General features: G+C 43.4%; 1 protein-coding gene across 1 annotated transcript; it reads left to right on the top strand.

Moving 5' to 3' along the window:
- The first annotated feature begins 3,557 nt into the window (after positions 1–3,557).
- Positions 3,558–25,814, top strand: Pwp1 (PWP1 homolog, endonuclein). The gene is made up of 15 exons (XM_057758240.1): positions 3,558–3,729; positions 6,603–6,661; positions 6,752–6,936; positions 8,735–8,820; positions 8,920–9,016; positions 12,586–12,696; positions 13,453–13,583; positions 14,012–14,073; positions 16,150–16,246; positions 17,185–17,246; positions 19,442–19,553; positions 22,439–22,529; positions 22,625–22,746; positions 23,723–23,828; positions 24,717–25,814. The coding sequence occupies exons 1-15, from the start codon at positions 3,658–3,660 to the stop codon at positions 24,818–24,820; spliced, it is 1,497 nt and encodes a 498-aa protein (XP_057614223.1). The 5' UTR covers positions 3,558–3,657; the 3' UTR covers positions 24,821–25,814.
- Positions 25,815–25,888: the final 74 nt, after the last annotated feature.

Below are 25,888 nucleotides of genomic sequence, written 5' to 3'. Positions count from 1 at the left end.
CTTCTTCTTCTTCTTCTTCTTCTTCTTCTTCTTCTTCTTCTTCTTCTTCTTCTTTTCTTTTTGAGACAGGGTCTTACTATGTGGCACACACTAACCAACCCATAATCTTCTTGCTTCAGTTCACAAATGTTAAGATTACAGGCATGAACCAACCACCATGCAGGGGTTTTCATATATCTGGTTTTGTCTCTGCTCATAGTTTCTAGCACTTGGTAACTGGTAGTCATTATTATCCCTTCAACTTTTTCTTTTCTTTTCTTTTCTTTTCTTTTCTTTTGTTTTTGAATTTTCGAGACAGGGTTTCTCTGTAGCTTTTGGTTCCTGTCCTGGAACTAGCTCTTGTAGACCAGGCTGGCCTCGAAGTCACAGAGATCTGCCTGCCTCTGCCTCCCGAGTGCTGGGATTAAAGGCATGCACCACCACCGCCTGGCTCCCTCCAACTTTTTATCAGCTAAAATTGCAGGGTAAGCTAGAGGGGCAAGAAACAGACTGGTGGAATCAGGAAGAAGGGTATCATAGTCTCCCTTCCTAGATGTCTTAGTTAGGGTTTTACTGCTGTGGAGAGACACATTGACCACAACAACTCTTACAAAGGAAGGCACTTAGCCCGGTGGTGGTGTTGCACACCTTTAATCCCAGCACTTGGGAGGCAGAGGCAGGTGGATCTCTGTGAGTTCAAGGCCAGCCTGGTCTACAAGAGCTAGTTCCAGAACAGGCTCCAAAGCCACAGAAAAACCCTGTCTCCAAAATCAAAAACAAAGGAAGTTCAAAGTTTTAGTCCATTCTCATCATGGGGGTAAGCATGGCCACATACAGGCAGACATGGTGCTGGAGACATAGCTGAGAGATCTATATCTGCATCCAAAGGCAGCAGGAAGTGAGAGCAACACTAGACCTGGCTTGAGCATCTGAAATCTCAAAGCCCACCCCAGTAACACATTTCTTACAGCAAGGTCACACCTACTCCAAAAGGTCACACCTCTTAACAGTACCACTCCCTATAAACCTATGGGGGCCATTTTCATTCACCCACCACAATAGCATTCAAGGCCAGATATTAATGCTTATCAGTCCAATTACACAGAGCACTGATCCGGAAGGTGAACAGGAGCTGGCATGGGCCTTGGGTTCATCCACAGGGACCTTAACTCCAAGAATAGTCAATGTGCTACCAACACGCCTCTGGCAACGAGAGTTTTCTGGGTTAAATAAGCTCATTGCCTAAGAACAAAACTTAGAAACAGCTGCTTAAGCTCAGTTTGTCAGTTCTTGTTATTAAAAAACCCAATAATGTCAGCTGTAGTTGGGTTTTCATTTTTCAAGCAAATTCACAACTTGGGCTAAAATGGCATACTGCTGAAATAAGTCCAGAAAAGGAAGGTAGTTTGTATCGGCCCAAAAATGCTGTCTAGCTAGCTTACCTTCTATTCTTTAATTTGTTTGTTCGTTTGACAAAAATTAAAATATTTATCAAGTGCTTGCCTTGCACTGGGCACTATGTTGGGTACAAACTAGACAGGAGCAGCAGCTCATAGGGCAACTGCCACAGGGAACCCCAACATCAACTACTCAAGCATACGCCCACCTATATGCCAGGTGATCCCATCTAGACAATCGTAGCCAGATATTTAGAAGTAGCCTCTAAAAAGTAGTCAGTTCATAATGAAAAGTGTAGTTCTTGATAGCGTTCTTGTCTAGCATGCTCAAGGCCCTGGGTTCAACCCAGCACAGTAAAAAGAAAGAAGTCAATTCATGTATGTTATTCTAAATACAGCAAGGGTTTCTCACCTGTTCATTATAGCTGTATTTGTAATTATAAACATAAATTACACACTCAAAATGGATTGAGATAAATTTTATGTTTGTATATTTTGCAATAATAAAAATTATGGAATTGGGGGGGTCTGGTTCCATGGTAGAGAACTTGCCTAGCATAAGCAAAATTTCATAATTTAATTGCCATTTTATGTGGGACACTTAAAATTGTATCTTCAATCTAATTGTTACAATTAGCAACTGTGGTAACTTATGGGTGCTGTTTTGGAGAGAGTAGGGTGTGCTGGCTAGTTTTATGTCAACTTGAAACAAGCCAGAGTCATCTGAGAGGAGGCAACCCAAAGAGCAGCCTGTAGGCAAGCCTATAGAGCCTATAGTGACTGATGTAGAAGGGTCCAGACAATTGTGGGTGGTGCCACCCTGGGCAGGTGGTCCTGGGTTCTTCTAAGAAAGCAGACTAAGCAAGCCACGTGGTACAAGCCAATAAGTAGCACTCCTCTATGGCTTCTGCCCTATTTGAGTTTCTGCCTTGACGCCCACTGTGATAGGAGTGATATGGAAAAGTAAAGTTTCCCCTCCCTAGGTTCTTTTGGTCATGGTGTTTCATCACAACAATAAAGAATAAGACAGAGGGCCGGGCGGTGGTAGCGCACGCCTTTAATTCCAGCACTCGGGAGGCAGAGGCAGGCGGATCTCTGGGAGTTCGAGGCCAGCCTGGTCTACAAGAGCTAGTTCCGGGACGGGCACCAAAGCTACAGAGAAACCCTGTCTCGAAAAACCAAAATAATAATAATAATAATAATAATAATAATAATAATAATAATAATAATAATAAAAGAATAAGACAGAGGGCTTGGTCATTTTTAGCCAAGTCTTGCTTCACAGTCCCGGCTGGCCTCCAACAGAGGACTGTTAGGGCTCAAACCCAGGACAAACAGCTAAGGTGCTTACTAGCGTATCAAAGCAGGGTCTAGCCTCCCTTCTCCCTCAATCCCACCTGTGGCAGAGTCTTCCTGGCTGTTTTACCTCAACCCTTACTCTGAACTCTCCAGCCCAAGGGCTGGACTGCTCTTTCCCTGGTGGCTCTTCCCTATGTAATCCAGTCATTTTGGCTACAGTGGCTCCTTTGCCTTTTACTTTTTGGCTAGTCTCTTGTCCCGGCCACGTTCACTCTGGACTCCCCCAGAGGTCTCTGGCTCTACCTGTATTCTCCCTTATATTTATAATAAAAACCTCAACCCCTTTAGGAGCAGCCAAGTCCTCCTTTTATTTCTGTTTTTCATTCAGCAGCAACCCTGCCTCAGCCTCTCCAGTGCTGGAATTAAAGACACACACCACCGAGGAGGTTCAGGTACTAAATGTTTTACTACGAGAAAGTAACATTCAGTAATGAAAGTGCTGGGCGAGTTGACTCAATGAATGCCTGTTACTCTAGCATTCAGGAGGCTAAGGCAGAAGGATCCAGAGTTCCAGATCAGCCTGGGACTACAAAGTGAGAAACTCTCCAAAGACCGCAGGTAGTGGGGCGAGGAAGAGGATGTAGTTTGTGGTAGATCAACAACTACAGTACGTACCTACCCCGTACTGTAGAGGTGTTAAAAAGCAAAGAAACGTAAGGGCGGAAGCTTAGAGTTCCGAAGATCTCCTTTCTCCGCTCCAGGACACTTTCGCAGGAGCACGACCACCCATATCACGGTCCCCATCCAACAGCTTACGGCCACGCCCACTTCCTGCAAGTCCCCCGCCCCTTTCCCCACGGCGCCTGCGGATGACGTCAAGCGAGCGCCAGTGCCTGCGCGCCGTCCGCCCCTTCGCGGAGCTTGGCGTCGTCTCTCTCGGCAATAAGGTCCGCTGGCCTGAGACGCGTTGTCGCCGACGACCATGAACCGCAGCCGCCAAGTGACCTGCTTGGCCTGGGTCCGCCGCGGCGTGGCCAAAGAGACGCCGGACAAGGTGAGGCGCCCGGGGACCCTCACGGGGTCGTCCTCGCGTGGGGACGCACGCGCCGGCCCTGAGCCGCGCAGCGGTGCCCTGTCTGGATCGGCCGGACTTGTAGTCGCTTGGGGTGTGGTTCGGTGTCCCGTGAAAAGCAGGGACCTCACCCCTTCTCGGCCCGGAGCCGGAAGCCCGGACCCACCCCCGAATTTGCGAGCACGTGGAGTTTATGCCCCGGAAGGGGGCGGGGTGCTTGCTGGTTAGGAATTCCTGGTGATTCAGGTAGAACGTTTTGGGGCAGGGAGGACAAGGAAAGAAATCGAGCAAAAGCTGGAGACTGTGGCAAAGAATGCGGTTGCTCAGTCGGTGTTCGGGGTCCCGGGATATGTTTGAGCGAAATAGGGCAGAGGCCTTTTTTTCTCTTGACTTTACAGCGGTTGAGGGATGGAAGTATTCCCTACAGGTGTAAATTCCACCAGAGAACGGTGTTTAGTCACTTTTTTTTTTTTTTGGTGTTTTGCCTACAGCGGTGTCAATGTATATTTATAGCATAGGTACAACGGTCACCTCATTCGATTTGTCCAAGAGGAAATGGCTTTCATTGTTAAAAGGACATACATCTTTTGAAGTATTTGATGGGGAGTCCTAAAAATCCCTAGTTCTCATTCTCCATCCCCAAAGAATACAAATACCTTTTTGTGTGTATGTCCACGTTCTTATGTTTGTATTTGTGTGCTGTCTGAACCCAGAGCTAGCCAATTGAGATAGACTGGCTGGCCAACAGGCACCAGAAATTCACCTGCGCCTGTAATCTCCACTGCGGAGATTACAGGTGTGCTTTCACTGCGCCTCGTTTTCAAGCGAGTTCTGGGATGGAATTTTGTTAAGCCTAACGTTTGCTTAACAAAAACTTGAATGTCTGAGCTCCCTGCCTCCCCAGTGTTTCCTAGCTTTTAATTTCTGAATCTGTCTCATCGAAAATAGGATGTCCTTGGGGGCATCCTTGTATTACAAGATTTTTGCTTTTGTAGCACACTGTGGCCTCAGACTTAAGGCATGGCAGTCCTCCCGCTTCAGTTTTCTAAGTACTAAGAGTTAACCGGTATGAGCCACCGAAGAACTGGCGGCTCTTTAGAGTAGAAACTCAGCAATTGATTCACCGTCAGTCGTGGAGCACTGCCATTATGGCCAGCGTCACACTTAAGTAACAATACCAAACCATCGTTGGCTTTTGTAAGCTTAATTTAGTAGTGTTAGGTGTTTTATTTTTTTTTATTTTTTTTAACAACTTGCCTCAAGTTTATTTGTAAAAACAGCATAAGGTCCTGAACATCTGCAAATACTGTGTAGGTGTTCACACCAGTCCATCTGTCTTCACATTGGCAGACTGAGACCTTTTTTATGGGGCCTTCACAGGGGCCTGGGCACCTTTGGGAGCCTGAGCTGCAGCTGAGGCCTCTGCCTTGGCTTGAACCTTGGGCTTTGTTTTTTGGAGCCTATGACCCCTGGCCATGTAGCTTCCCAAGCTTGGGGTGAGCAATTAAAGCCAGGCGGGTGAGTTTGCGGCTGGGGCCCTTTGGCACCTTGGGCTTCACCACCTGGGGCTTCACCAGGGCCTTGATGGCCTCCGCACGTGCGCTCATGGCCTTTGCATTATTTGCCTGCATCTTCTTCAGGCCTTTCTTGTTGTGCTTCTTGGCAAAGCGCATGTTCCTCAGGAACTTGGGGTCAACCCCCTTGAGAGATTCGTATCTTTGTGACCGGGGTTTCTTGATGCCATTTCTGTGCCATTTCTGGGACTGATTGTGTGTGGTGTGGTTCTTGGACTTGGCCATGGCTGGACTGTAATCGGCGGCTCCCGAAGCGCCTGCGACCGGAAGAGAAAGAGCGTGTTAGGTGTTTTAAAGGTAGTGAATCGTTGTTTAGGTGAGGGAATGGCGGTTTTGAAGGCCTCAGTTTTAAACTGTTAGAACAAAAGATGCCCAAACAGGAAATCTTACTGGAAGTTGGGAAAATTAAGCTGGAGTTCAAGATTAGAGATGGGGGAAGTTGAAGGGTGTAATTGGTTCCCAGGAAGAATCAATTTGCATTTGGCAGTGGTGGTAGGGAAAAAAGCAGGGGACCAATGTTACGTGAATAAATGCGCGCGCGAGAGGTGCCCCTGGAGGTTGAGAAGAAAAATAGGCTACCACAGATCCATTTTGCAATAGTTAACCTATTTGAATACCGAGGAAGGCAGAGCAGGGTGAACATGACTTCTGAACAGTATTGAGGGAGGAAGTCTTAATCATAAGGACCTATACCACAAGCTCCAGCTACTTAAATTTCGAGCCATGACCAATGTGGAAGATTGTCTTGGTGGCTCTTGAAGTTAGTTTACATTTGCCTGAAGACCTAGTTCAAAGGCTCCTAATTTCTGTTGGGGAATATTATTTTCAGGTGTGTGACTTTTGTTACCCTGCATTTGTTTAACTCTAAAGCTGTGTTACTGTGCCTGTCTAAAACACCTGATGGTCTTAATAAAGAGACGTATGGTCAATAAAGAGGCAGGAGCAAGGATAGGTGGGCCTAGCAGGCAGAGAGTATAAATAGAAGGAGAACTCTGAGAAGAAGAAAACAAGCAAGGAGAGGGGGACGTTAGGGGCCAGCCACCCATCCAGTCACGAAAGTGTACAGAAACAGAAAGATAAAAAGCCCAGAGGCAAAAAGGTAAACAGGTTAATTTAAGAAAACAAGCCAAGCTAAGGCCAGGCATTCATAACGTAAGAGTAAGCCTCTGTGTGTGATTTATTTGGGAGCTGAGTGGCGGGCCCCCCAAAAGCCAAAAGAGTAAAACATTCCACAGTAGATTTCCACAAATATTCTCTAATGAAGCGTTTGCTCCCTTGTAGGTAGAGCTAAGTAAAGAGGAAGTAAAGCGTCTCATTGCTGAAGCAAAAGAAAAATTACAGTAAGTTTCAAGTGTTGCTGCATCTGGTGTGTCACCTGCTTGCTGTTGGGAGGTGCCACCTGGGTGACTTCCCTGTTTGTTTTCACTCAGAGAAGAAGGTGGCAGTGAGGAAGAGGAGGCAGGTAGTCCTTCAGAAGATGGCATTCGGAGTGCTCGTACCCAGGCACGGCCTATGGAGTCCCTGGAGGACGGGGACCCACAGGATGACCGTACCCTAGATGATGATGAACTGGCCGAGTACGACTTGGATAATTATGATGAGGAAGACGACCCAGGTGAGAAGTCCCTCACCTCTACTGTGTCTGCTCACAGTGGTCTAGACCCGCTGCTATCCCAGAGCTTCAGTCTGCTTTATGTTCCTGGGGTCAGGTCAGATACTTTGCCTCCAGATTAGACTTGTTTCCTGAACTAGTTTAGAAGGGAGCTCTGTGACCTAAGAGTGAATCTGAGCTCTGAAGAGGCCGTCTGTTTTCCTGCATGTGTCAGGGGTGACCCTGTAACTGAGTTCTCTGCATCTCCAGCACTGCCAGTTGAGATAATGAGGAGAGGGGAGCCTGGGGGAAAGACGCGAGCTGAGGACACTGGCCGAGATGCTTGTCTAGCAAAGGCAGTATAAAGAACTGGCAGGAGCTGTGTGAGTGTGCATTGTGGCCTTCTGGAATGATCCCGGGTAACATTAACCTGAAATCTCAAGGGCGAGAGATAGATGCACCTTGCTCACCCTCGCCCTGAGACGGTTAATAAGCTCTGTAATGTGTAAATCCCAACTACTCTGCATCTCTGGAGCCTGTCAGAAGTTTCTCAAAATCAGCAACTCTCAACTTTGGGGGAACAAATGACCTGACAGCTCAGCTCAGACTCATCAGTTCAGTATGAAAGTTGTCTGTGGCCCATTGAAATCGCCGCCCCCGTCTGTTCTCAGGATTGCTAGTGAGTGGGTGATGATCTGTAGACACGTGCTATTCATTATGAATGGAGAAAACACAAGCACCAAAGATGGCACTTTTTTATATTTAATGTGCCCTTTACTTTAAACTTTTACGTCTGTGGTTGCTGGGGCTGTCGTAATCCCCCACCAAGAGATGAAGGGAATGCAGTACTGTGGACAGAGTGTTGTGCTCTATGAAGCTGCGATGTCAGGGGTTGTTTCTTTTCATAGGAGCTTGGATTTGATTTGCGTTCCATGCTGGCCTTACCACCTGGAAATGATGCCATCCTATTTTAAGTCCAACAGGGATTAGTCCATTGATTAGGTCAGAATTCTGAGGATTATAACTCCCTAGAAGCTTGTCAGCTGGCATCCCCCTTCATTAACAGAAGAGCCTTCAGAGAAGGAAATATCACATCCAGACCATGGCAGTTACTCTAGGTCTGCTCACTGCTGCCCTTGCAAAAGTGGAATAAAGGTTCCTTTGCAGATGTGTGAAGGAAGTGTTTAAGTTGAGAGCACTGCCTGTAGAGCATCCTGGCCAACTGTGAAACCTGCTCTCTTAGTTTTTCCATGACAACCCTTATCTGGTTGGCTGATTTCAGCATTCCCAGGACACTTTCTTTCCAGTTCTAAAAGTTGCTTCTAGCACCTTGAATTTTAATTGTATGAACAAGCTTGAGAATCGGAACAGAGTTGTAATATTTTCTAAAAGGATTAAATTTTGAGTTAATTATTTCATTGGAAGATTGTGACTTCTAAAAGTTAGGAAGGAATGCATTCCAGCTGTCACACAGAAAATGACTTTGAAATTTGTACAGCTTCTTTTTTTTTTTTTTTTTTTTTTTTTTTTTTTTTTTTTTGGTTTTTCAAGACAGGGTTTCTCTGTGGTTTTGGAGCCTGTCCTGGAACTAGCTCTTGTAGACCAGGCTGGTCTCGAACTCACAGAGATCCGCCTGCCTCTGCCTCCCAAGTGCTGGGATTAAAGGCGTGCGCCACCACCGCCCAGCTGTACAGCTTCTTTTCCCAAATATGATACCGTTAATGATAAAATAGACCCAAGCCCAGAACTAGCTGTCTTGAGAAAAAGGTTTTGTCGGAATAATTTTAATTTTTCCTTTTTGATGAGTGAATTCTTATTACAGATGCTGAGACTCTTGGTGAATCTCTGCTGGGTCTTACGGTCTATGGCAGTAATGATCAAGATCCATATGTTACCCTAAAAGATACAGTAAGTGTTTAGCCGCATTAGTTTTCAGATTGGTCCTAGGTGTTAAGAAACCTTATTGAATTTCTGCCTCTAGCCAGTGACTGTTTCCTGCCCACTTAGGAACAATACGAGCATGAAGACTTCTTGATTAAGCCCACTGACAACTTCATCATCTGTGGCCGTGCTGAACAGGAGCAGTGCAATCTGGAGGTGCATGGTGAGTGAAGGAGCTGCCCTGCTAAAAAGCTTTCCTTGTGGCCATTTGTGCAGCTTTAGAGGCCAGGTCCTACATGATTGGTACCCAAGGAAACCAGAAGAGGGTGTTAGATCCCTGGAACTGGAGTTACAGACAGTTGTGAGCAGCTATGTGGATGCTGGGAATTAGACCCAGGTCCTCTGCAAGAGCACTAAGTGACCTTGTCCTGCATTTCTTTTTTTTTTTTTTTTTTTTTGATTTTCGAGACAGGCTTTCTCCGTAGCTTTTGGTTCCTGTCCTGGAACTAGCTCTTGTAGACCAGGCTGGCCTCGAACTCACAGAGATCTGCCTGCCTCTGCCTCCCGAGTGCTGGGATTGAAGGCGTGCGCCACCACCGCCCGGCTTGTCCTGCATTTCTTAAAGCTATTTGTAATAGTTCCCTTTATAGAACATTGTTTTCTTCCTAATTCAACACAGAGCTGCCTTTTTTCTCAAATTAATTTTACATATATGAATGCATATGCATGTATGTACCAGATGTGTGCAGTGCCCATAGAAGCCAGAATAGGGCATCCAATATCCTGGAACTAGAGTCTTTACAAATGGTTTGTAGTCACCACATGGGTGTTGGGAACTGAACCTGGGCCCTCAACAAATGCTGCCTTCACCACTGAGTCATCTCTTCCCCAACCACCATGCTTTTTTTTTTTGACCAAAACATCTTGGTCACTTTTTTCAGTTCATGAAACACCTGCACCTAAGCCAGATGAAAGCTTTAAAGGAATCTGCTTAAAAAATTTTAAATCAGATTTTTTTTCAGTGCTGGGAATGACTCATGACCTCATAGCAGATAGGCACGCAGCTCCATCACCAGCCCTATAGCAGATTTTTTTTTTAAGTTAACACTAAATAACTTGCTGGATTTGGGTATTTTTAGTGTGAAATATAGTTTATATTTTATATACCAAAAACATCTCCAGAGTATGTCGGATACTTTGCCCTATGTTTCCCTTTGTTCTTTGTTCTGTCATTCATCTGAGCACCTACCTCCAGAGCTTCCTTCAATCCATCTTCTACTGTCCGCCCTGAAACTGAAACTGTGGAGCTGGCTCGGTTGAGACACAGTCACAGTTTAAAAAAACAAAACCTTTAGGCTTGGTGCTTATTGGCCTATCCTAGTGACTTCGTTAGTTACACTTCTTTCTTTCTTTTTAAGCTTATTTATTATGTATACAGTGTTTTGCCTGCAGGCCAGAAGAGGACATCAGACTTCATTACAGATGGTTGTGAGCCACCATGTGGTTGCTGGGAATTGAACTCAGGACCTCTGGAAGAGCAGTCAGTGCTCCCAACCGCTGAGCCAACTCTCCAGCCTAGTTACATTTAGTTTTGGGTTTTTTTGTTTTGTTTTCCCCAGGGCTTCGTGTCAAGCCTGGGGGTCTTGGATTAGCATGCTAAGCAAGCATGCTACACTGGACGCCGAGATTCCCAGCCCTACTACTTCTGCCACTTGTTTCACCCCCTCCTTACTTTGTGGAACTCAGGCTTTCATGGCAGACAGCAAAGAACTTTTACTTGCTGAACCCTGTTGCTGCCCCCAACTTCTCCCCTCCCCACCCCTGTGTGTGTGTTTGTGTGTGTGTTTGTGTTGTATCAGAGGACAACTTGCAGCAATCAGTTTTTTTCTTCCACCATGTGAGTACTGGTGATTAAATTTAAACTTGGAGGCAAATACCTAGTAACCAATCTTGCCAGCCCCCTTAGCTTGGATTTCTGTAGCTCCTAAGGACCTAAGTATTTTGTTGCTACTTCATAACTGTAGTTTTGCTCCTGTTGTGAATCATAATGTAAATATCTTTGTTTTCCAATAGTCTCAGTGACCCCTATGAAAGGGTTGTGATGGGAGAGTCTTTTGTTTTGTGTTAATTTTATTGGTTGAAGAGACTGTCTTGGCCCTTTGATAGGACAGAAAATTAGGTAGGCGGAGTAGACAGAACAGAATGCTCGAAGCCGAGTCAGGCAGTCGCCATGATTCTCTCACTCCAGACAGATGCAGGTTAAGATCTTTTCTGGTAAGCCAGCTCGTGGTGCTATACAGAATAGCGCCGTTCTCTCGCTGGTTGTGATTGTGATGGCACATGCCGGTAGGACTTGCTAAAGGAGGCAGAGGCAAGTGGATCTCTGTGAGTTTGAGGCCAGTCTGGTCTACAAGAGCTAGTTCCAGGCCAGGCTCCAAAGCTACAGAGAAACCCTGTCTCGAAAAACCAAAAAAAAAAAAAAAAAAAGAAAAGAAATGGGTTAGATCAATATATAAGAGCTAGCCAATAAGAGGCTAAAACTAATGGGCCAGACAGTGTTTAAAAGAATACATTTTTAGTGTAATTATTTTGGGACATAAGCTAGCCATGTGAGTGGCCAGGTGCCGGGGACACAGCCCTGCCGCTCCCATTACAACAGTGGCGCCCAACGTGGGTTGCAACCCACAGGTTGAGAACCACTGGTCTATAGGAAGCCTATAATTAGGTCCATTTTACCCCACAGATGATTGTTTTCTATCAATATTAGAAATTTTTCAAAAATAAGGCTTTTAGCAGCATATATAATATGTTGTTCTAATTCTGATGTTTTAAAATGCTGATGTTTTAGATGTGTTAACTGATAACAATGTAGGTTAATTTTCTTTTTAAGACCAATTATTCTATAGTTGGGAGTGGTGGTGCAGCATTTGGGAGGCTGAGACAAGAGAAGCCATTGCAACTTAGAAGCCAGCCTGGCCAATTACCAAGATTCTGTCTCAAAACAAAAACTGTCATTTTTAAAAAAAATTTAAATTTTATTAGTCTTTTTGAGATTGGCAGATTGGTTTTTATGTGTGCACCTCTGAGATGCTGGTTTAATTTACGATGTACACCAAGCACATTGGTGACAGCTAACGTTTTTTTCAGGACCGTGCCTTCTCAGCAGGATTTAATGTGATAGAACTTGACATGACATTTCCCAGTTCCAGAATCTGTCCCATATTCAGAGATCTGAAAATTTAAATAAATATTATTATTTTCTCACTTCTTCCTCAATAAAGAGCCTGACAAGGGCAAGTAGGACTTCCCCACTGTACTCCTGTCGTTGCGCCGTCGCATGTGTCTTCGTGATGTATGTGGTAGTTAAAGAGCTACTTCTGTGAGTCGCTGTATTTGAAAGGGTTTTGGTCTAGACAGTTTTCATAAACTCTTGAAATATTGAAATAATTTTTGGTAGGCATTTAAATTTCTAAATACAATTATTTTTCTCCAAGGTTATTTTTGTTTGTTGTTGTTTTTTTTTTTTTTTTTTTGGCTGTAAAATCAGCTAGACCTTTAGCAGGTAATGTCAATCCTCCCTGTAGAGTGTCTGTTGTAATGAAGTAGACAACAGACCCATTTATCTGGCTGGCAATGAAGCAGGTGAGAATGTATTACAATGAACAGATAAGATAGACTTTCTGTTGCAGTAGTGACCATGACCTGTCTCGTTTCAATAGGAGAGTGTTCTTGTGGGGTGGGTGTGACTTCTGAAGTCTCTAGTTTATTAAGTCTCTCTTCCTATCCTTTCAGTTTACAATCAGGAAGAGGAGTCTTTCTATGTGCACCACGACATACTCCTGTCAGCATACCCTCTGAGCGTAGAATGGCTGAACTTTGATCCTAGCCCAGATGCTTCAACTGGTAATTGGAAAAATTGTTTGTTCTGCGTGGGTCAGAGTTGTTGACAATAGTTTATGAAGTGATACTAGTGTAATGTCACTTAATCATGTAGGGTATTTGTGCCTCCATGGTTTGGATAAGCTGCTACATTGTGGGCTGAACAATGCTATCTGAAAGATTTTTGATTATGGAATTACTGGATCTCATGAAAGCCCAGTGTGAAGTGGTATCTTGTTACCAGCTGGAATTTAGGGATGTAACTGGTCTCGGGAAACACTCAAATGAGCCTGGTACAGAATGGTAGTGGGAGCTGGAGCCATCCTAGATTATAAGTGAGACCTGGTCTCACAAAGGAAAAAAAAGAAAAAAGGAAAGCACGTAAACCAGAGACACTTGTCCCAGGTAACTGGCTTCTCATGGTGGCCTTTCCAACCATACCTCACACGCTTAGTTGCCCTGTTGGTGTAACAGTAAACGTATAATACTGCAAGAGCAACAAGTGACCTTGTTCTCCCATCCATGGAGAATAGGGCAAGAGTTGTTGCTTAAATACAATAAATTTCATAACTGAGGCCAAAGGATTGAGCCTTTATTGCTAGAATACAGCTCTCAAAAGCAGCTCAGTGATGGTAGGGAGTGGGAGCTGCTACAACTGCAGGATTCCAAGATGACGCAGTGGGTTTGAGAGTCGCTGCTAAAGCCGCTCCCAGGGTGACGTGCCGGAGTGGCAGGTGTGGTGCTGGTTTATAGTCGAAAGTGCGTTGTTTCTTCCCATAGGAAATTACATTGCTGTGGGAAACATGACCCCTGTCATCGAGGTGTGGGACCTGGATATAGTGGACTCTCTAGAGCCGGTCTTCACCTTGGGAAGTAAGACTTCAAAAAAGAAGAAGAAGAAAGGGAAGAAGGTAAAAAATAGATATTAAAAGACAAGTTGGGTTAAGTTACTAGAGAGGAGGGTATGAGAACATATGTTTTTGCAATCAGATAGTCTTGGTAGAACAAGACAGAAAGTTACAAGTTAACGTACTTTTTAATTTCAGAAAGCCCATGTATTTTCTGTTGTATGAAACTTGTTGGCATGTAATATAGAACAGATGAGTTGGGTGATGCACAGACTCTTGTTCTGAAGTGTTTTTGTGATGTGTTCGAAAAAAATCTATATTATTCTTGTAGTTTTTAAAATAGGTTTGGAAAGTGAAAGGCAGTGTTGATATAGTTAATAAATTGCTATTATTATTTCTTTCTGAAAAGAATATTTACCATGATAAAGTTAACAGAAAGTCAGTTTGTGGTGGGTGACATTTAATACAAAAAAATAATTAAATTATTACAGAGTTCCTCAGCAGAAGGGCACACTGATGCTGTCCTTGACCTCTCCTGGAATAAGTCAGTCAGGTAAGAAGATGGCGTTCATATGATGCAGATTGTTCTAGTTCTCGGCTACACTGCCCACCTCCTGTGCCTAGGGCCTTTGAGCCCATGGTTCCCCTTTCCTGCTGAATGTACCACTCCAGGGCAGCAGCTATGCTGTTGAGTTGCAGCCCTACGTTCCCTAGCAGACTTTGCCATAGGTGCCCTTTACAAATCTAGGGACCAGCCAGGCGGTGATGGCACTGGGACGGCCTTTAATCCCAGCACTCCAGAGTCGGGGGCTGGAAGATCTGTGAGTTCAAGGCCAACCTGGTCTACAAAGTGAGTTCCAGAACAGCCAGGACTACACAGAGAAATCCTGTCTCGAAAAAAAAGAAAACAAAACCTGGGCCCCATCACTAGGAAATGTGTACTGCAGTACTAGTGATGCCCAAACAGTATTTCATTTTTACACATCACCCATCTGCAGCATAACATCACCATTTGAGCCCTTTTGAAGTTGAGTGATTCAGTGCATTCACAGCTGTGCAGCTGCCACCCCACCCATCTTCCGATCTTCTCTGTCTTCCAGACAAACTGTACCTTATAATAACAAAATCCTGTATCCCTCACCCCTCAGAATGTTTTTTGTTTTGTTCTGTTTCTTGGTTTTTTTCAAAACAGGGTCTCACTATATAGCTCTGGCTGTCCTGGAACTATGTAGAACAGGCTGCTCTCAAATCCAGAGATCCACCTGCCTCTGCCTTCCAAGTTTCAGAATTAAAGGCATGTACCACTACACCTGGCATGGTTTTTTAAGGTGTAGTCTTGCTGTGTTGCCCAAGTTCTCTCAGACTCTACAACCTAATTAGAAATGTATTTGCACTATGTATTTGCTGGTGTCCAGTTTATTTTTATTGTGTTTGCTGTTGCATCCCAGAAACTGTTTCCTAACCCATCATCAAAATTTATATTAGCATGTTGTTATGAGCTTTTTTACCCTTAGCTCCCATATTTTAGTCTCCTGTCTGTTTTGATGTGTGTGGTTTCTGAGTGAGATTGGGGTTAGAACTTTTTCACAAGGATATTCCATTGTCCTTGAATCATTAATTGAAAATATGGTCATCATTCATCCAACTTGAATGTTTAATTTTCCTTGAACTTTTATAAATGAAAAATACCAATCACTGAGAAATGCAGATTAAAAACACAGCCACAGCTAAGTGGGCAGCAGGCATCTAGTTCTAGCTAACTGGGAACCTGAGACAGTAATACTGCATGAACACAGAATTTGAGACAACCTGGGTAACATAGTGAGAGCACATCTTAAAAAAGCAATGGATGGCCGGGCGATGGTGGCGCACGCCTTTAATCCCAGCACTCGGGAGGCAGAGGCAGGCGGATCTCTGTGAGTTCGAGACCAGCCTGGTCTACAGAGCTAGTTCCAGGACAGGCTCCAAAGCCACAGAGAAACCCTGACTCGAAAAACCAAAAAAAACAAAAACAAAAAAGCAATGGACGCCTTTAATCCTAGCACTTGGGAGGTTGCCAGGGCTACATAGAAAAACCCTTGAGGGGAGATGGTGGTGACAGACATGACACCTGCCAGCCTGAGAAGTGGCTCAGTGGTTAAGAGCACTCACTGCTTACAGAGGATCTGAATTTGATTCTCAGCACCCACATCCAGTAGTTCACAACAAAATGTATTTTCTAAAAGTTAGTTCTGGTTAACTTTTTCATTAATTTTATAATTGAGAACTGTGCACTTCCCATGTTTCTTTATGGGTCCCTTGTACAGACACAGAAGCTTCAGAGTCGGTTTACTGCTTTCTACTGAAGTGAAGTCAGCTTTTGAGCAGAGTGGGTTGACTCTGTCATTGTGTGTGGCCAAATCTGTAATCAGCCTGTAGGTGCCATTTCCATCCGAACAATATTACGTCTTCCAGTACAAATGTTTGATAGTCTTTGGTAGTTTTCAGGATGTAAGCCTTAAGTTTTGTTTTTTAAATTCCTAATATTTTACTACTGTGTATAATCACTGCTGTGATTATAAGTGAACTCCTTGTATTTACTGCTTTGTTTTTAAGAACAATTTCTCTAATTTGTTTCTTCCCATTCCAGAAATGTGCTGGCAAGTGCATCAGCAGATAGCACTGTAATTCTCTGGGATATGTCTGTGGGGAAGCCAGCAGCCAGGCTTACTGCACACACAGACAAGGTATGGTGACTTAGTGGATAAAGGGCTTCTAAACAATCTGGCAGATTATTGGCTAACGTAATCTGGACATTTGTATATGGATTTATGATTTACAAAGTGCTTTCAATAGTTAAACCACTGAGGTTCACAGAACCCTATGTAAGAGATAGAATCCTTTAATGTTACAGAAACCAGGAACATTAATGCCCTGTGATATGCTCATGGAGGATCCTGGGGGTAAAGGGGTATGATTGTCACACAGTAGTAAAGAGGTTGTAGCAGATTTGTAACTCTGCTGAGGGTACTGATGACCTGAAAAACAGTTGGACTTTGAAGCTTGTGCACTTGCCCAATCCCTTCTACTTTTTCTCCTTTATCCTGAGGGATGCAAGTATTGTATCCTAGGGTTGAGGAGCGCTGTGGTATTCCTGTAAGTGCGAGCCATTATTTGCGAATATGGCTCTCCTTTTTTGAGTATTTAGTAACTGGTTTCTTTTTTTTTTTTTTTTTTTTGGTTTTTTGAGACAGGGTTTCTCTGTGGTTTTGGAGCCTGTCCTGGAACTAGCTCTTGTAGACCAGGCTGGTCTCGAACTCACAGAGATCCGCCTGCCTCTGCCTCCCGAATGCTAGGATTAAAGGCGTGCGCCACCACCGCCCGGCTAGTAACTGGTTTCTTGACCAAGCATGGGGGCTCATACTTTTAATATGAGCAGTCGAGAGGCAGGTGAAACTCTTGAGTTCAGGGCCTTTAGGCCAGTCTGGTGTAGCAAGTTCAGACCAGCCAGGCCTACATAGTGAGACCCCCCCCCCCCCAAAAAAAAAAAAAAAACACCCTGCAGCAGATTGCAGTATTGGAATTTCAAAGAGGGGAATACATAGTCTGTCTCACCACACAGTAGCACTGTTATTACTCAGAGTGGGCGAAGATAGATCTCTTCTTTTATTCTTCTTCCCTTTAGGTCCAGACTCTGCAGTTTCATCCATTTGAAGCACAAACTCTGATTTCTGGGTCATATGATAAGTAAGAAAGCACTTTGCACTATGCTTGAACTAAAGAACTTGGTCTGGGGTGGGGTGGCTCAAAAGGGCTGTTGCCCACGTTGCATGAGACCTGTCTGCACCAACACCAAGACAAGACAGGAGACATCTGATCTTAGTCAAGCTGTCCTACTAAGGTAGCTACATGTTTAAATTATTACTGCTAGTTTTCAGCCCTTGATCCTTCATTCCCTCTGAAAAGAAATGTGGTTTTGTCATAGTACTCTACTAGCAACTTCTCTGGTTTTTAAAGGACATAGGAGTTAGCCATTTTTGTGATGTACTCAATCCCATACTTGATGATTTAAGGCAAACATTTCCTAATGCCATTTCAGATTCTGCCCATGTAGACTCGATTCAGCTGGTAACTGCTCACAATGGCTTGGTTAGGCTAAACAGAGACACTTGATTCTCCAAAGGCAGAGAAACCAAGGCTTTTGGAGGTTTGGTTTGGAATAAGTGTCCTTTTCCTGCCGTGTTACATGACTGGGAGATGTGCTCTTCTTCCATGGGGAGCATTCATATATATCACTTGGCAGAAGCCATGGGTTCAGGAGAAATCAATCTAATTGGAGCTAACAGGCTACTGCAGGAGCCCTGGTCACGTGTTCTCCTTTTCACAGATTGTGTCTGAGGGGAAGATGGCTAGTAGACTCAAACCAGTCAGCAGTCTTTGCTCCGGTTTCTTTACAAGAGTTTGTTTTCAGTTTTTTGAAGATAGAATGCCAGGCTATTCTGTGTTGCACAGGTCAAAGACGGTCACACCAGAATGTAATTTTAGGCTCTCTGTCAACAGAAACAGTTTCTGTGGACTGAACCTCAAACAGCCATGCAAAGGCTTACTTATTATTACACAAAAGTTTTTTGAGGAGGGGGGGGGTAAAACAAGTTTGCATGCCAAAGCCCCTGATCTAATTTATGTTTTCTGAAGGATACCTGGAAATTTAATCCTTATGTACTGTTGGCAGTAGGCAGTGATTCAAGACGCCTCAGGTGTGCCGGGATCATCCTGTGACAAAGTCAGGCAAAGGTTGTAAAGCTCCTTCAGAAAAAATAACTCTGGCCAGGCGTTGGTGGCGCACGCCTTAAATCCCAGCACTCAGGAGGAAGAAGTGGGCGGATCTCTGAGTTCAAGGCCAGGCTGGTCTACAAGAGCTAGTTCCAGGATAGGCTTCAAAGCTACAGAGAAACCCTGTCTCGAAAAACCTAAAGAAAAACAACTCTGTAGATAAAATTATTTCTTTCGGGTCTAAGTACTCCTAGAAAACAATAGATACAGTGATCCTACTGCAGTGTGATTTGTGAAAAATAAGACCAAAGCTCAATTAATAAAAACTCAGACAGAAATTGGGGTTCAACCCTGAAGACCAGAAAAGTAAAACAGCCAGCCACTGACACTTACCTTTACCTCCGTCCGAAATGGCAATCCTGCCTCCAGGAACCTCAGAATAAGACTGTGTCTGAGAGCTATCTCTTCTGGTTTTATAGTCCTCTCTAGTGCTGGCATTAAAGGTGTGCACCGCCCGGTTTCTGTGGCAGCTAGTGTGGCTACTGGGATTAAAGGTGTGTGTCACCATTGCCTGGTCTGTAAGGCTGACCAGTGGGGCTCTTTTATTCTGATCTTCAGGCAAGCTTTATTTATTAAAATACAAATGAAATGCCACAACATAAGACCATATCCCTGAGTTCCCCAAGAACAATAACCTGACTAGGGAAGTGCTTATGGTTAGATCCATTTTGTTATTTCAAAGGATCCTCTTTAAGTTCCCAGCACCCACGTGGTAGCTCACAGCCATCCTAACTCCAGTTCCAGGGAATCTGATGCCCCTCTGGCCTCCACGGGCACTGCACACACATTTATGCAAAACATTCATATGAAGAGTCTGGTGGGCTAGAGAGATGGTCTAGTCATTAGGAGAACTTGTTCCTCTTACAGAGAACCTAAGTTTATTCTTGGCACCTCTATCTGATGGCTTAGAGCCACCTGTAATTCCAGCTCCAAGGGATTGAATGTCTTCTGAACTACATGGGCACCTGCACACACAACATAAGTACAATAGAAATTTTTTACGTTTAGAACCTTCAAACGGGCTTTAAATATTTGAATTGTGAATTCACAATGTTGCTTTGTTACCATTTCACTAAAATTGACCCTGTCATGGCCTGCAATGTGTGCAGGTCAGTGGCTCTGTATGACTGCCGAAATCCAAACCAGAACCATCGTCTGTGGCGGTTCAGTGGGCAGATCGAGAGAGTGACCTGGAACCACTTCTCACCATGTCATTTTTTGGTAAGAATATGCACATTGCTTTTTCTATTCCTATGAGATATTCTCAGAAAAGCATTTTCTCTGTTTAGAAGTATGAAGCTTCTGGGTCTTAGAATTGAAAACACTGTTTCTTAACAATATAATGGTGGCTTAACTACAAAAAAAAAATTGGTAGCTTGTGAATGACTTAGCTTCATATATTTTTATATTTTAAGCCATTTTACTACATACTAGTTCTTTTGAGATATTAACCATCATAATACTGTTTCAAGATTTTGAGGTAGGATCTGTGTAGCCCAAGCTGGCCTTAAACTTGCAAGTCCTCCTGCTCCTATCTGTTTTGGTGTTTTTTCAATAGTTAAATCAGTCCAAAAGATACTCTTACTCAAATCCTTATGCGTAAATGGAACTCTAGAGATGATCAATAGCAAAGACTTTCCAAAGATTCCACTAACGTCAACCAAAGGAAAATAAAGTCCTAGTGTAGCAATCCATAGGAGTGTGTTCTGAGAAATAAGCTGCTCAAAACAGGAGGGTTTTATCTTTTGATTAGCATACAAATTAACAGGTTCCTTTGTGGCATTTCCTTTTAGTTTTTTAATATGCCCCTTATGAGTTTTTTTACATTGTATTTATTCTTTTTTGGTTTTTCGAGACAGGGTTTCTCTGTGGCTTTGGTGCCTGTCCTGGAACTAGCTCTGTAGACCAGGCTGGCCTCAAGCTCAGAGATCCACCTGTCTCTGCTTCCTGAGTGCTGGAACTAAGGGTGTGTGCCACTACCACCTACTGCTTTGTGGCATTTTCATTTAGGCTTCATTTTGGTTGAGTTTTCTGTTCCCCACCATGCCCCTTACTTTTCCTAATGTATCCTTTGCCCTCAATGTTCCCCACTGGTTTTATTTGTTTTTAGTTTGCAGACTTTATTTGTTCATGTGTATTTCATTCACTAGCTTTCTCTTTGGTAATAGGAAGCCTGATATAAAATAGCCATCATGAAAACATGCGAAAGCAGAAGTCGCAGTAATGTTAAATGCCCATGTTTCTAAGAAAATATAACTTACACACAGGCATTTTAAACAAGCTGTGCCTTGTAGTATATTTACACAACAGTAGTATGCATTCATGTTTATGGGAAAATAATGAAACTTAATTTAAATGCTTTTAAGTATTCTTAGCTGTATAACATAAAACTACGTTCCTAATTTATAACCACCCCAATCAAAAAAACTGAAAATTTGGTCGGTAGATAGGCTTGCCATTTCCAAGTGTGTTTAGCCTATACTGGCTTTCTCCCCCCTTCACTTCTACTCTGGGACACAGTGTAAGTGTATCCTAGGCTGGCCTCAAAGTAATTCTTCTGCCTCAGCAATGTATCACAGCTTCTTTATGTACAAACTGTAAAATGTTCCAGTCTAGCTAATTAGGAAGTTGAGCAAGAAAAGAACACTTTTTAGTTTTAGGACAACTTTGTAAGAAATTAAGCTTTCAAACAGTGTTTCTGAGAAGGTCATGTGTTTTCAACAAAAGATCATTTTATGAATTCTAAACATTTGAGTGTAGTTTTTCTCAAGAGAAGTTTTAACAGTAGCAGAATATATTATTCAACACGATGCCACTAAGGGAGGATAGAGTGTAAAGTTACGAGGCCTCCTAGAGTACTAAAATAGTTCAGAACTGAGTCTGCCAGCTGGAGTGGCATTTCATTTGTTTTTATAAATAAAGCTTGCCTTTGCCTGAAGACCAGAGAGTAAAGCAGCCCACTGGCAGTAGTGGCTCACACCTTTAATTCCAGCACTTGGGAGGCAGAGGTAGGCAGATCTCTGAGTTTGAGGCCAAGCCTGATCTACAGAGTGAGTTCCAAGACAGCTAGGACTGTTACACAGAGAAACCCTGTCTCGAAAAACAATGAACAAATGAAACGAATGAATAAAAAGATTATAGCCTCCCCCCAAAGAATATGTAGCCCAAGGTGACCCGCAGTTCCCATCAATTCTGGCTCTGTCTCCAGAGTGCCGAGATTACTGGCTGCTACACCTTAGCCTGTAGTAACATCCTTCTAACTCCACCAAAATGCTGGAATTACAGGTCAGAGTTACCATTGCCTGGTCTATAAGGCTGACCAGTGGGACTGTTAAAATACAAATGAAATGCAACTCCAGTTCCTGCTCTACACCAAGTGTAGAGATGCCTAGTCATTTCACCATGGGGCGCGTGAGATTAATGCATCCTATTTACGTTCACCCGAGTCCAGCTTTTGCATAGAGGATTGTGAAGGATTTTTTTCTGGTTTGTCATGTTATTTCATTTTAATGAGTGTTTTGCCTGTGTATACCATGTGGAGGCCAGAAGATGGCATCAAATCCCCTAGAGCTACAGTTACAGATGGCTGAGCTACCATGTGGTGCTGGGAATTGAAGCCAAGTCCAATCTTAGACTTCACTTTTTCCACCTTTTCTTGTGCTGGTGTTTCCCTTTGCTGGTAGAGAGGTTTAGCTCTCTCACACCTTCCTTTGCTTCCCAGTTCTTGAGCCTCAGAGCTTATTTTCCTGTCAGTCCTCTGCTGTGGCAGTGTTGAGACATGATCTGATCCCACCATTCCTCTAAATTCCTTATTGGCTACCCACATCCATCTTCCTCCTCTACCTCTCATTCTGTTCGCCCCTCAGCCAGCCTCTGTGCTAGCCCACACCACCCCAGGTATTCCTTCTGCCCTGTACAATGAATGCCACTTTTGTGTTCCCGTTTCTAACCCCACTTTCTCCTTCACAAATATAGCTCATGCAAAGTTCTCATGTCTGTTTTTAATTTTTAGTAAATTCTATAGATATTTACTGTAATTTGCACACTTCTCCACTGCCAAATTTTATTGTCATATAACATGGTCCTGCCCATCCTTTACTCTGCAGGCCAGTACAGACGACGGCTTTGTGTATAATCTGGATGCACGTTCAGACAAGCCAATTTTTACACTTAATGCACACAACGATGAAATCTCTGGTGAGCAAGAGTGATGTTTCTTTCCGATGCATTAAGTTATGACAAAATAAGTCTAAATTTCAGACAGTAGCTCCTGAACTAATCTTATCTTCCAGGTCTTGATCTGAGCAGTCAGATTAAGGGCTGCCTTGTGACTGCTTCAGCAGACAAATATGTGAAGATCTGGGACATCCTAGGAGACAGGCCAAGTCTCGTTCATTCTAGAGACATGAAAATGGTGAGCATCTCCTGACACTTTGCTTGTCTTTTCATGGGATTCACTGCAGTCAAGGACATGTTGAAGTTAATATTGAGCTAGTCAAGTTTGGTCAGAGTTTCTAACTTAGGTATTTTAAAGAATTCAGTTACTATCTGAACTCCTTTCAGGGTCACAAGCTTAAGCGTCACTTGACAGGATCAAGAATGGGGGAAGGACATAAGGAAGTGGTCACTGTTTTAAAGTTTTGGAACTTCAGCACTTGAGTTATTGGTGGCTCTTTATTTAACTACATTGAGGTGCACACAGAGCGGAACAGATGGGGTGCTTACTGTGAGCGCTGAGTTACATGAGCAACATGTGCAGTACAGAAGAGCACCACAGCTGTTAAATACGTGCATTCAGGCCATGAAGTTTCTCTGTGGCTTTGGAGCCTGTCCTGGAACTAGCTCTGTAGACCAGGCTGGTCTCAAATTCACAGAGATCCGCCTGCCTCTGCCTCCCGAGTGCTAGGATTAAAAGGCGTGTCCCCCCCATCGCCCGGCTCCGGGCCACGAAGTTCTTAATTCCATCCTAAGCCTATGTATAAATGACCGTGATTTCGTACTTATCCGAATAACAAATGCTATTGCATTAAAGGATTTTCTATTTTTCTCAAGTATTAAGAATGAAAATGCTGAAAGTTCCTTAATCTGAGGGGGTCTGGAGAGATGGCACTGTAAAAAGAACCAACTCCCACAAGTTGTCCTCTGACCACACACACACCCAACACATAAGAGACTAAGGACACAGCTCAGTGGTAGAGTACCTGCACATATGCCAAAGAATCATTTCAGAAAAAAAACAGTTGTTTAAAAAGATGGATAGTTTCTAGGTGTACACAGCAACCTAGGCGGGTGATTCATGCCCAGCTTTATGGTGGTGCTTATCTAGTGGGGACTGAGGTTACAACTATCATAAAGGATGAAAGTCACTGACTTTAGTTCTCTCTCCCCAGGGAGTTCTCTTTTGTTCTTCTTGTTGTCCTGATTTGCCATTTGTCTATGCCTTTGGAGGTCAGAAGGAGGGGCTTCGCGTTTGGGACATAAGCACTGTATCTTCAGGTGAGAACCTCCAAGCTCCTGCTCTTTGTGAAAGGAAAGAGGAAGGGCTAAGCACAGGTGGGAATGTCATGAGCAGAAAAGGGCTGCCCAGTATGTATCCTGTAGTCCCTGCTGCAGAAATGGCCAGTCTGTGTTCACACTTAAAATGAACAAGCTAAAAAGAAATGTAGTAGTCTCAAGGAAGAGCCTTCCTTCCTTTCCAAGATGCCACAATGCATGAATGTGTTCATTTCTCAACTACTTTCTACAAGATAAGTACTGTTAACTTACTGCCCGGTCGTGCCCCGCCCCTTTCTGAGACAGGGTTTCTCTGTGTAGCTGCCTGAAACTCTGTAGACCAGGCTGGCTTCCAACTCACAGTCTGCCTATGTCTCCTGAGTGCTGGGATTATAGATGTGTGCCACCACTGCCTGACTACTTACTGTGTCCTGTAGACAGTATGTCTCCACTAAATTCTCCCTAGACGATAAGGATCCCAAGATTTGTCTAGGTTGCTAATTTGAATTCATAGACATGAAATATGTAGAGATTATATATATTATGTGTGTGTGGCCATACAGAGGGGGGAATCTGTACCAAAGCCCTGTTCCAAGGCAGATTTAAGCTCTAGGGCAAAGTACAAAACGATGATTAAGGTGGTGACACATGCCTTTAATCCCAGGAGGCAGAGGCAGATGGATCTCTGAGTTTGAGACCAACCTGGTCTACAAGAGTGAGTTCCAGGACAGGCTTCAAAGCTACAGAGAAACCCTGTCTTGGAAAAAAAAAAAAAAAAAAAAAATTGGTCAGGCTTACAACTTGCCTACTTTTTCACTTTCTATTAAATATATTTTTTAAGTTTTTACCTCACAACAGAAATTTACTGTCTTATACTGTGGTCCTTTTTAGTGAACGAAACATTTGGAAGACGGGAGAGACTGGTTATTGGCAATGCAAAAGGCTTATCTGTTAGTGGCCCTTGTGGGAGCTCCCAGACACCAATGGAGTCCTGACAAAGATCACAGTCTCCTAGGATGCCTACAAGAAGCTGGCCTAAAAATGTTCCGTGTGTACCTACAGCCATACAATGATGGAAGGAAAATTCAGTTCCTGTTGCCATTCCTCTGCAGCCTTGGCAGTCCACTGCTTATGTGTCTGCCTTCAGCTGGGTATTGTACAGTTCTTGCATTTCTTGAAAATAAAAGTTTTTAGAGAATGATTCCTTAAATATGCCACCTGACCTAGAACTGTAGGTTTATACTATATGTATAGTAACTGAAGAGTTCTGGAGACTGGGTCTTGCTGTATCAGCCAGCACTGGGGAGAAGGGAGACAGGAAAATTTCTAGCTCGTCTTCACCTTCTCAGGCTAGGATTACCAATATGCATGGTAGGTTCTAGAACTAGATTCAGGCCCGTATGTTTGCAAAGCAAGCATTTTACTGACTGCAGTTTCCTTAGCCTGTTTTGTTTTTAAAATGGGATTCCTAAAGGTACTTTCACCTTTTGCATATTAATCATATTTTTGACAGTGCTATTGTTAAAATGCTTTTGGTTACAAAGTTAACTTTTTTTCAGGACTGTTTTCTTTGTCCCAATATTTAAAACCTATTTTAGGGGAGTTGATATGAATTTTCTATAATCAGAATATTTAATAGACAAACTGTCAGAGTGTGCTAAATAAGTTTTGGTTCCAGTAAATTCTCCCTCTAGTTACTTCATAACCTATGCCTTCCTTTTCAAATGAATTTGAATTGCGTTCATAAAGCGCTCTGGACTTAGATTGTACACTGTTCCCTTTATTTCACTTAGCCTCACAGGACAACTTTCTACTCTGACTAACTTCCATTCTCCTTTCAAACTGAATAGGATGTTCTCTTATTTTGAAGTAATACAGTAGTACGTTCTATTTGTCATTAAAATACACTCGCTTATGCTTTAGTATTTCTCAAGCCTCATCAGAATTTGCGTGTGGCAGAGAATGGGGAAATAGAACTAGATCCTTTCTTAAAAACTGTCACTCCTGTCAGGCTTTAGTAACACGTAGTAGGGTGTAATATACTTCCCCTTGCTCTGAGCTTG

The sequence above is a fragment of the Chionomys nivalis genome, chromosome 25 (assembly GCF_950005125.1).
Source record: "Chionomys nivalis chromosome 25, mChiNiv1.1, whole genome shotgun sequence".
Lineage (NCBI taxonomy): Eukaryota > Metazoa > Chordata > Mammalia > Rodentia > Cricetidae > Chionomys > Chionomys nivalis.
The sequence above is the reverse complement of the archived record's forward strand: the minus strand, read 5'-3'. Positions and strand labels throughout refer to the sequence as shown.

What these genes read in the sequence shown, in the direction of transcription:
- Pwp1 (XM_057758240.1), top strand. Translation starts at nt 3,658, where the DNA reads ATGAACCGCAGCCGCCAAGTGACCTGCTTGGCCTGGGTCCGCCGCGGC. An exon ending in CCAAAGAGACGCCGGACAAG is followed by an intron (nt 3,730 to 6,602) that starts GTGAGGCGCCCG and finishes GCTCCCTTGTAG; the next exon opens with GTAGAGCTAAGTAAAGAGGA. An exon ending in TCTCACCATGTCATTTTTTG is followed by an intron (nt 19,554 to 22,438) that starts GTAAGAATATGC and finishes TTTACTCTGCAG; the next exon opens with GCCAGTACAGACGACGGCTT.